Here is a 9,941-nt window from a genome sequence, read left to right as displayed (position 1 = left end):
GTGTAAAGGGGTCAGAGTTGTGGTGGGGGTGTAATGGGGGTCAGAAGTGTGGCGGAGTTGGTGGAGATGTAATGGGGTCAGAGGTGTGGCTGCATTAATGGGTGTAATGGGGTCAGAGGTGTGGCGGAGTTGGTGGGGGTGTAATGGAGTCAGAGGTGTGGCTGTATTAATGGGTGTAATGGGGGTCAGAAGTGTGGCGGAGTTGGTGGGGATGTAATGGGGTCAGAGGTGTGGCTGCATTAATGGGTGTAATGGAGTCAGAGGTGTGGCAGAGTTGGTGGGGGTGTAATGGGGTCAGAGGTGTGGCTGCATTAATGGGTGTAATGGGATCAGGTGTGGTGGGGAATGTAATGGGGTCAGAGGTGTGGCGGAGTTGGTGGGGGTGTAATGGGGTCAGAGGTGTGGCTGCATTAATGGGTGTAATGGAATCAGGTGTGGTGGGGGTGTAATGGGGTCAGAGGTGTGGCGGAGTTGGTGGGGGTGTAATGGAGTCAGAGGTGTGGCGGAGTTGGTGGGGGTGTAATGGAGTCAGGTGTGGCTGCATTAATGGGTGTAATGAGATCAGGTGTGGTGGGGGTGTAATGGGGGTCAGAAGTGTGGTGGAGTTGGTGGGGGTGTAATGGGGTCAGAGGTGTGGCTGCATTAATGGGTGTAATGGGATCAGGTGTGGTGGGGGTGTAATGGGGGTCAGAAGTGTGGCGGAGTTGGTGGGGGTGTAATGGGGTCAGAGGTGTGGCTGCATTAATGGGTGTAATGGGGTCAGGTGTTTCTTCTCAACTACAGCCTCTTGACTGAGCTGAAAGGTTCACGCACATAGGCACACCACAAATCCTGCATCCAGGCGCAGATCATTGTTGGAAGGCCCTCCCTGGATTCCCAGCAGACAGAACACGCTGATTTCCTGCCGCAGGGACACAGTACTGTATGTCTCAATGACTTTGTGGGACCAGTCCACCTGGAGATGGTTTCTCCTGCCTTGGTGGATCCGCAACCTCTTGAGAAGGGTTCCTCAGGTGCCTTCCATTGTTCTTTGATGATATGTAGGATTTGGGGGGTCGGGAACTTTCTCAGGCCTATAGCCGGAGATCAGGGTTAGGCAAGGGGACTCGTCAGCAGGATCCTTGTAGAGTGGCCCCCGTGGCATTCTGCTTCTGCTCGGAAGGGTGCATTTCCAATTCCTCCAATCCCAGAAGATGCCTCATACGGGAAAACGCATCGGTCTCTCTTCAGATGGGAAGTGTAGTTAGAGGCTAGGTTGACCATGGACATTGAGCTGTCGGTCCTAACTGCAGGCACCATAGATCTGAATGGGAATTTGTGGCCTTTGAGCGTCAGCTGCCCGGATTATATATAAGCACTAATGATCTCTATAATCTGAGATCACGCGGTTCTAGTAGGAGGCTGCATTACGTCACGGCACTCTTGGAACAGGTTTCCAGCACTTTTATAAGGACTGTTTTATAATGAACTTCTATTCATTTATAAGCTAATGAATGCACTCATTTTATATGATTGATAAATTAATTGACTTTGTGAGAATAACCCCCTGAGTTCTCTGGTGGGCTTGGGAACCTCTTCATATCGATGATGGTGGTCTGTGGTGCTTTTGCTAATGCAGGTTTTTCTCTGGCAAGTCTCGCCAAGCAAACGAGATTGGTTATTGGGCCACGCGACCTCTTTACTCATGGAGTTGATCGCCCTTTTATCTGCGAGGATCAGGGGTACAAGTTCTTTGGGCCTTTCTATGAGGGGTAACTGGACTTCAGATTGTGGTCAAAATAAGGACAGCCCCTAGAGGCAACTTTCTAAGGGTTGTCCCCAAATTTTGACCACCAGTTGAGTCTTTGCTACCCTTTTATTTAGGATTTCAGCATCAATCACCTTATCACTCATTGAGGTTGGGTGATCTTTCCATGTAGTCATTCTGCTTGGGCTGGCCTTCTAGGTATTGAGCATCAGGCTGATTATCTTTGTTGACCCTCTGGTTGTGTTGGCAGGTTTCCCAATGTGGTATGGGGATAGACCTCATCCAGTTCCCATTTGAGTCTTGGTCCCTGGGCAGTGGACATTACCCAGTTCTCTAATGGGGCCTGTAGGCAGTTGTCTGCTGTGCTGCCCAACCATTGGTGGGATTGCTTCAGACATTCTGAAGATGAGACTTCCTGTGTTCCTCAATGGATGAAAAAGGAAAATACTTCTACTGGTTGTAAAAAATCGACTCCTCTGCTTTTATCATTCCCGCTCTCAGCATTGCTTGCTACAAACTGAGGCTTGCTGGGAAGAAGGTGCTATCCTGGGCGGGCCTATGTCCAATCCTAATGTAAGCAGCAGTAGAGTCCACCTGTATCTAAATTCCTGTGTCCCTCTATGGACTCCAGGGAAGAGAAACAAGGTGAATACAACAATCTTTAATGCCCTGCCCTCCTCCCCTTATTCCCTTTACTATATCTAGAGAAACTGCACAGTACTACTTCTCTTGTACTGTATGTCGGGTGTAATTCTCGGTATCTCTTCTTATTCTGTATGTATGGACTCTGCACAGTACCACTTCTCTTGTCCTGTATGTCGGGTGTAATTCTCGGTATCTGTTCTTATTCTGTATGTATGGACTCTGCACAGTACTACTTCTCTTGTCGTGTATGTCGGGTGTAATTCTCGGTATCTGTTCTTATTCTGTATGTATGGACTCTGCACAGTACCACTTCTCTTGTCCTGTATGTCGGGTGTAATTCTCGGTATCTCTTCTTATTCTGTATGTATGGACTCTGCACAGTACCACTTCCCTTGTCCTGTATGTCGGGTGTAATTCTCTGTATCTCTTCTTATTCTGTATGTATGGACTCTGCACAGTACTACTTCTCTTGTCCTGTATGTCGGGTGTAATTCTCGGTATTCTGTATGTATGGACTCTGCACAGTACTACTTCTCTTGTCGTGTATGTCGGGTGTAATTCTCGGTATCTGTTCTTATTCTGTATGTATGGACTCTGCACAGTACTACTTCTCTTGTCCTGTATGTCGGGTGTAATTCTCGGTATTCTGTATGTATGGACTCTGCACAGTACTACTTCTCTTGTCGTGTATGTCGGGTGTAATTCTCGGTATCTGTTCTTATTCTGTATGTATGGACTCTGCACAGTATGACCCATCACATATATTTGATATCTGGGTGACAATGACTGATTTTTGGACACAAGTTCTTTAATCTGATTTTATTGAATATTTTTTAATACATTGGTGACATTATTGTGTCTCTCCTCCTGGTGGCACTCTCAGGCATTGCACAGGGGCTTCTGGCAGCACTCTACTGTGAGGCCCAGTGGTCCTCTCTGTTTTTTCTTCTGTTCTTTCTCACATTTTTCTTTGGTGGTGCAGCCACGTCCCCAGACTGAAAGAAAAGGTTTGGGGGGCGTCAATAAGCCATGGTCTGGCGGGGGAGGTCAATAAGCCATGGTCTGGCGGGGGAGGCCAATAAGCCATGGTCTGGGTATGGGGGTACAGAGTGTTTGAGTTGGGGCAGGGAGAAGGTGTGGTGGAGTTGGTGGGTGCGTGTGGGGAGGGGGGTGGACATAGTTAAATTGAAATTGGTTATGTAGTTAGGGAATCAGGGATGTGTTGACGGGGGGGAGAGTAATGAAGGTGGGTGTGGTGGAGTGGATGGGGGGTGAAATGTAGTGGCGGGGTGGAGTTGGGGGTTTTATGGGTCATGGGTGTGGTGAAGCAGGTGGGGATTTTAATAGGATCAGAGGCATGGGGGTAGGGGGTTAATGGGGTTAGAGGTGTGGTGGCGTTGGTGGGGGTTTAATGGGATCAGGTGTGGTGGGGGTGTAATGGGGGTCAGAAGTGTGGCGGAGTTGGTGGAGATGTAATGGGGTCAGAGGTGTGGCTGCATTAATGGGTGTAATGGGATCAGTTGTGGTGGGGGTGTAATGGGGTCAGAGGTGTGGCGGAGTTGGTGGGGGTGTAATGGGGTCAGAGGTGTGGCTGCATTAATGGGTGTAATGGGATCAGGTGTGGTGGGGGTGTAATGGGGGTCAGAAGTGTGGCGGAGTTGGTGGGGATGTAATGGGGTCAGAGGTGTGGCTGCATTAATGGGTGTAATGGGATCAGGTGTGGTGGGGGTGTAATGGGGTCAGAGGTGTGGTGGAGTTGGTGGGGGTGTAATGGAGTCAGAGGTGTGGCGGAGTTGGTGGGGATGTAATGGGGTCAGAGGTGTGGCTGCATTAATGGGTGTAATGGGATCAGGTGTGATGGGGATCTAATGGGGTCAGAGGTGTGGCAGGGTTGGTGGGGGTGTAATGGGGTCAGAGGTGTGGCTGCATTAATGGGTGTAATGGGATCAGTTGTGGTGGGGGTGTAATGGGGTCAGAGGTGTGGCGGAGTTGGTGGGGATGTAATGGGGTCAGAGGTGTGGCTGCATTAATGGGTGTAATGGGATCAGGTGTGATGGGGATCTAATGGGGTCAGAGGTGTGGCAGGGTTGGTGGGGGTGTAATGGGGTCAGAGGTGTGGCTGCATTAATGGGTGTAATGGGATCAGTTGTGGTGGGGGTGTAATGGGGTCAGAGGTGTGGCAGGGTTGGTGGGGGTGTAATGGGGTCAGAGGTGTGGCTGCATTAATGGGTGTAATGGGATCAGTTGAGGTGGGGGTGTAATGGGGTCAGAGGTGTGGCGGAGTTGGGTGGGGATGTAATGGGGTCAGAGGTGTGGCTGCATTAATGGGTGTAATGGGATCAGGTGTGATGGGATCTAATGGGGTCAGAGGTGTGGCAGGGTTGGTGGGGGTGTAATGGGGTCAGAGGTGTGGCTGCATTAATGGGTGTAATGGGATCAGGTGTGGTGGGGGTGTAATGGGGTCAGAGGTGTGGCAGGGTTGGTGGGGGTGTAATGGGGTCAGAGGTGTGGCTGCATTAATGGGTGTAATGGGATCAGGTGTGGTGGGGGTCAGAGGTGTGGTAGAGCAGTTGGGGGTGTAATAGGGTCAGAAGTGTGGTAGAACAGTTAGTGGGTGTAATGGGGTCAGAGATGTGATGGAGCAGGTGAGCATTGTAGTAGGGTCAGAAGGGGTGAGGGGTTGAATGGGTTCAGGGGGTTGGATTTGTTGAGGATGTAATGGTGTCAGAGATGTGGTGGTGTAATGGTGTCAAGAATGTGGTTGAGTGGGTGTGTGGAGCAGGTAGGTATTGTAATAGGGTCAGAAGTGTGGTGGTAGGGGGTGTTGGTGGTGGGGGGTATAATGGGGTCAGAGGCGTAGCAGAGTGGTAGGAATGTAATGGGGTCAGGGGTGTTTTGGTGGGGGTGTAATGGAGGTTGCTTACCCATAATCCCCTCGGCGTACTCGGCGTAGTAGTTGTACTTGTTCTCGGTCCCGCTGGGGTCTTGGATGGGTCGGTGGATCTTCACACAGGTGTCCTCGTTACTCGCACAGTCCACCTCCTTGTGGCGTTTGCACCCCTCCGGCATCTCACAGAAATGACATCTCAGTGCTGAGGATGGAGAGAGAATTATCAGAGACTCCGCCTCCATTATAGATCGCTGTATATAGAGGTACAGAATGGGATGGAGGAGACAATGGCGGCTGGGATGGAAGTTGTAGGAGGGCCAGAAGATGCTGGAGCTATGGTGGGAGGAAGCAGTGCAGTCTGGGATGGAAACTGGAGGCGTCAGAGGCTGGAATAGCAATGGGGGGAAAGCGTGGAAGGAGGAAGCAGTGGAGGCTGGGCTGGGGAGCAAGCATGGGAGGCCGAGGTGGAGGCTGGGCTGGGGAGCAAGCATGGGAGGTGGAGGCTGGGGAGCAAGCATGGGAGGCTGAGGTGGAGGCTGGGCTGGGGAGCAAGCATGGGAGGTGGAGGCTGGGGAGCAAGCATGGGAGGCTGAGGTGGAGGCTGGGCTGGGGAGCAAGCATGGGAGGCCGAGGTGGGAGGCTGGGCTGGGGAGCAAGCATGGGAGGCCGAGGTGGAGGCTGGGCTGGGGAGCAAGCATGGGAGGTGGAGGCTGGGGAGCAAGCATGGGAGGCTGAGGTGGAGGCTGGGCTGGGGAGCAAGCATGGGAGGCCGAGGTGGAGGCTGGGCTGGGGAGCAAGCATGGGAGGCCGAGGTGGAGGCTGGGCTGGGGAGCAAGCATGGGAGGTGGAGGCTGGGCTGGGGAGCAAGCATGGGAGGCCGAGGTGGAGGCTGGGCTGGGGAGCGAGCAATGGAGGCCAGGATGTAGGAGAGAAATCGGTGGGAAGGATGCAGAAACTGTTTGAGGCCGGGGATTGTGGTGCAGACAGTTGTGAGTAGTACAGAAGGTCACACTGAAGTTTCTATTTACTTACAGGATTTTGTGGCTGCGGACTCCACCACTAGAAGAAAAGAGAAGATGAATTTAGTATAACGGGTATGAATCCCCCCCCCCTCCGTACATCACTCATTCCTGTATCCCCCCCCCCCCCCCCCCCCCTCTGATGGGTTTTCTTCAGGGTGCGGTGGGGTCTCTTGGTCTGCTCTGGCAGGGCGTGGTGGGGCCCTCCCTCCTTCTTTTTTTGGGGGGGGGGGTCTGTTCCAGCAGGATCTGGCAGGGCCCTCCTTTTCCCCCCCCCCCTCTTTTCCATGTCTGCTCCAGCAGGGTGTGGGGGGTTTCTCCCCCCTTTGCTGGGTTATCTCTGGCGGGTGTAGCCAGTATTATACGGGTGAGAGGTGATCAGTGGCTGGTAGAGGCTCTCTGGCCGCCCTGATCCCAGTAAGTATATGACCCGTGTGAGTGAGCCTGGGGCAGTACCATCCCCTGAGGGCACCAACCTACCAAACCGGTTCCAGGAGCTGGCCTCAGCCCCGACCCTAATCCAAGGGCGTGGGACCGCTCTGGGTGTGTCATGTCGCCTCAAGGCCAAAAGCCGGTCTGAATATCTGACACCAAAACATTCCCGAGGTCTGGGGGAGAACGAGCCGCGTAGAGTTGGCTGAACTGGATGGACTCGTCTTTTTACAACCCGGCGATCTATAACTAGGAGCGTGTCTGGAGGGGTGAGACGGACAAACTCCATGCTGCCCTTGCTTGCACCTATTTCCTATAGGTTTACCAGCTATGGAGTCACTACAAGAACCAGCATGCACCCTCACTGTCTATTGTCCAACACCCCCCTCCTCCCACTCATTTACCATCCCCCATTACCATCTGCTAGCACCCCCTCCCCCGTGTGTACATCATTATTACCATCTATTTTCCACCATCCCCCATGTGTGCCCCACCATTACTGCCTATTGTTCGTTACCCCCATGTGTACCCCACTATTACCATCTATTAGTCATAACCCCCAATGTGTACCCCACACATACATCTATGCTCCTTCACCCTCTGTGTACTCCCCTATTACTATTTTTTCATCACTCCCCTTCCCCTATTATCTGTTGTCCAATAACCCCATGTGTACCCCATGTGTACCCCACTAATATTGTCCATCACTCCCTTGTGTACCTCACATGTACCATCGACTGTCCATCATCCTCATGTGCGCCCCACTTATACCATCGACTGTCCATCATCTTCATGTGCGCCCCACTTATACCATCTATTGTCCATCATCCTCATGTGTGCCCCACTTATACCATCTATTATCCATCATCCTCATGTGCGCCCCACTTATACCATCTATTGTCCGTCATCCTCATGTGTGCCCCACTTATACCATCTATTGTCCATCATCCTCATGTGCGCCCCACTTATACCATCTGTTCTCCATCATCCTCATGTGCGCCCCACTTATACCATCGACTGTCCATCATCTTCATGTGTGCCCCACTTATACCATCTATTGTCCGTCATCCTCATGTGCGCCCCACTTATACCATCTATTGTCCATCATCCTCATGTGCGCCCCACTTATACCATCTATTGTCCATCATCCTCATGTGCGCCCCACTTATACCATCTATTGTCCATCATCCTCATGTGCGCCCCACTTATACCATCTATTGTCCATCATCCTCATGTGCGCCCCACTTATACCATCTATTGTCCATCATCCTCATGTGTGCCCCACTTATACCATCTATTGTCCATCATCCTCATGTGCGCCCCACTTATACCATCTGTTCTCCATCATCCTCATGTGCGCCCCACTTATACCATCTATTGTCCATCATCCTCATGTGTGCCCCACTTATACCATCTATTGTCCATCATCCTCATGTGCGCCCCACTTATACCATCTATTGTCCATCATCCTCATGTGTGCCCCACTTATACCATCTATTGTCCATCATCCTCATGTGCGCCCCACTTATACCATCTATTGTCCATCATCCTCATGTGCGCCCCACTTATACCATCTATTGTCCATCATCCTCATGTGCGCCCCACTTATACCATCTATTGTCCATCATCCTCATGTGCGCCCCACTTATACCATCTATTGTCCATCATCCTCATGTGCGCCCCACTTATACCATCTATTGTCCATCATCCTCATGTGCGCCCCACTTATACCATCTATTGTCTATCATCCTCATGTGCGCCCCACTTATACCATCTATTGTCCATCATCCTCATGTGCGCCCCACTTATACCATCTATTGTCCATCATCTTCATGTGCGCCCCACTTATACCATCTATTGTCCATCATCCTCATGTGTGCCCCACTTATACCATCTATTGTCCATCATCCTCATGTGCGCCCCACTTATACCATCGACTGTCCATCATCTTCATGTGCGCCCCACTTATACCATCTATTGTCCATCATCCTCATGTGTGCCCCACTTATACCATCTATTGTCCATCATCCTCATGTGTGCCCCACTTATACCATCTATTGTCCATCATCCTCATGTGTGCCCCACTTATACCATCTATTGTCCATCATCCTCATGTGCGCCCCACTTATACCATCGACTGTCCATCATCTTCATGTGCGCCCCACTTATACCATCTATTGTCCATCATCCTCATGTGTGCCCCACTTATACCATCTATTGTCCATCATCCTCATGTGCGCCCCACTTATACCATTGACTGTCCATCATCCTCATGTGCGCCCCACTTATACCATCTATTGTCCATCATCCTCATGTGTGCCCCACTTATACCATCTATTGTCTATCACCACCATGTACGCCCCACTTATACCATCTATTGTCTATCACCCCCATGTACACTACTCCTGTCTTTCCATCACCCCCCACCTCGTCTGTCTTCCCCTGGGACCGTGTGCTCTCCATCTCCCCCCCAGAATCACTTACCCTGAATCAGGAGGACGGCCAGCAGTGTGCTCAGTACTATCGCCTTCATGTTGTGTCTGCAGAACCACGAGTCTGAGATCTTATATATGTGATGAGCAGCCTCCACCCTCCCTCCTCCTCAGTGCCCCACCCGGGGAGTGTCCGGTGTCCTTCACAATGAGGAGTAAATATCGTGCACTTCAGATCACCTGAGCAGTGATGTTGATGGAGACGATATCCGGCTCTTCATATACAGTGTGTGGATCACCATACAATGTGACTTTAGTGGTTGTGTCCTTACGTTTGAGCAGTAAGGCTGAGGACTGTCTAAGCTTCTCCTTTATTTCCGAGGGACTTTGACAAGAACCCGACTGTAATGATTAGATGACCGGGTCAGAACAACTCCAAAATTGCAGCTCTTGTGGAATGTTCCCGTCTGCACTGGTCAGGAGCCACCAAAAGTGGTCCAAGGAAGGAGAACTGGTGACAGGATCATGGGCAGCCACGGCTCATTGATGGAGGTGGGGAGGGAAGGCTTATTGATGGAGGTGGGGAGGGGAGGCTCATTGATGGAGGTGGGGGAGAGAAGGCTCATTGATGGGGGTGGGGAGGGAAGGCTCATTGATGGAGGTGGGGAGAGAAGGCTCATTGATGGGGGTGGGGAGGGAAGGCTCATTGATGGGGGTGGGGAGGGAAGGCTCATTGATGGAGGTGGGGAGGGAAGGCTCATTGATGGAGGTGGGGG

The 9,941-nt window shown here is 51.6% G+C and overlaps 1 protein-coding gene across 1 annotated transcript; it reads right to left on the bottom strand.

Annotated features, from left to right (window-relative positions):
* Positions 1-3,196: 3,196 nt before the first annotated feature.
* On the bottom strand, positions 3,197-9,358 carry LOC143956440 (uncharacterized). The gene is made up of 4 exons (XM_077466624.1): positions 9,218-9,358; positions 6,315-6,341; positions 5,317-5,484; positions 3,197-3,387 (listed from the first exon to the last, which is right to left on the bottom strand). The coding sequence occupies exons 1-4, from the start codon at positions 9,264-9,266 to the stop codon at positions 3,272-3,274; spliced, it is 360 nt and encodes a 119-aa protein (XP_077322750.1). The 5' UTR covers positions 9,267-9,358; the 3' UTR covers positions 3,197-3,271.
* Between the last annotated feature and the right edge of the window lie 583 nt (positions 9,359-9,941).

The sequence above is a fragment of the Lithobates pipiens genome, unplaced genomic scaffold (genome assembly GCF_037356315.1).
Source record: "Lithobates pipiens isolate NorthernLeopardFrog02 unplaced genomic scaffold, aLitPip1_a1.2 Scaffold_354, whole genome shotgun sequence".
Taxonomy (NCBI): domain Eukaryota; kingdom Metazoa; phylum Chordata; class Amphibia; order Anura; family Ranidae; genus Lithobates; species Lithobates pipiens.
Note: the sequence above shows the minus strand (reverse complement) of the source record. Positions and strands in the feature narration are given on the sequence as shown.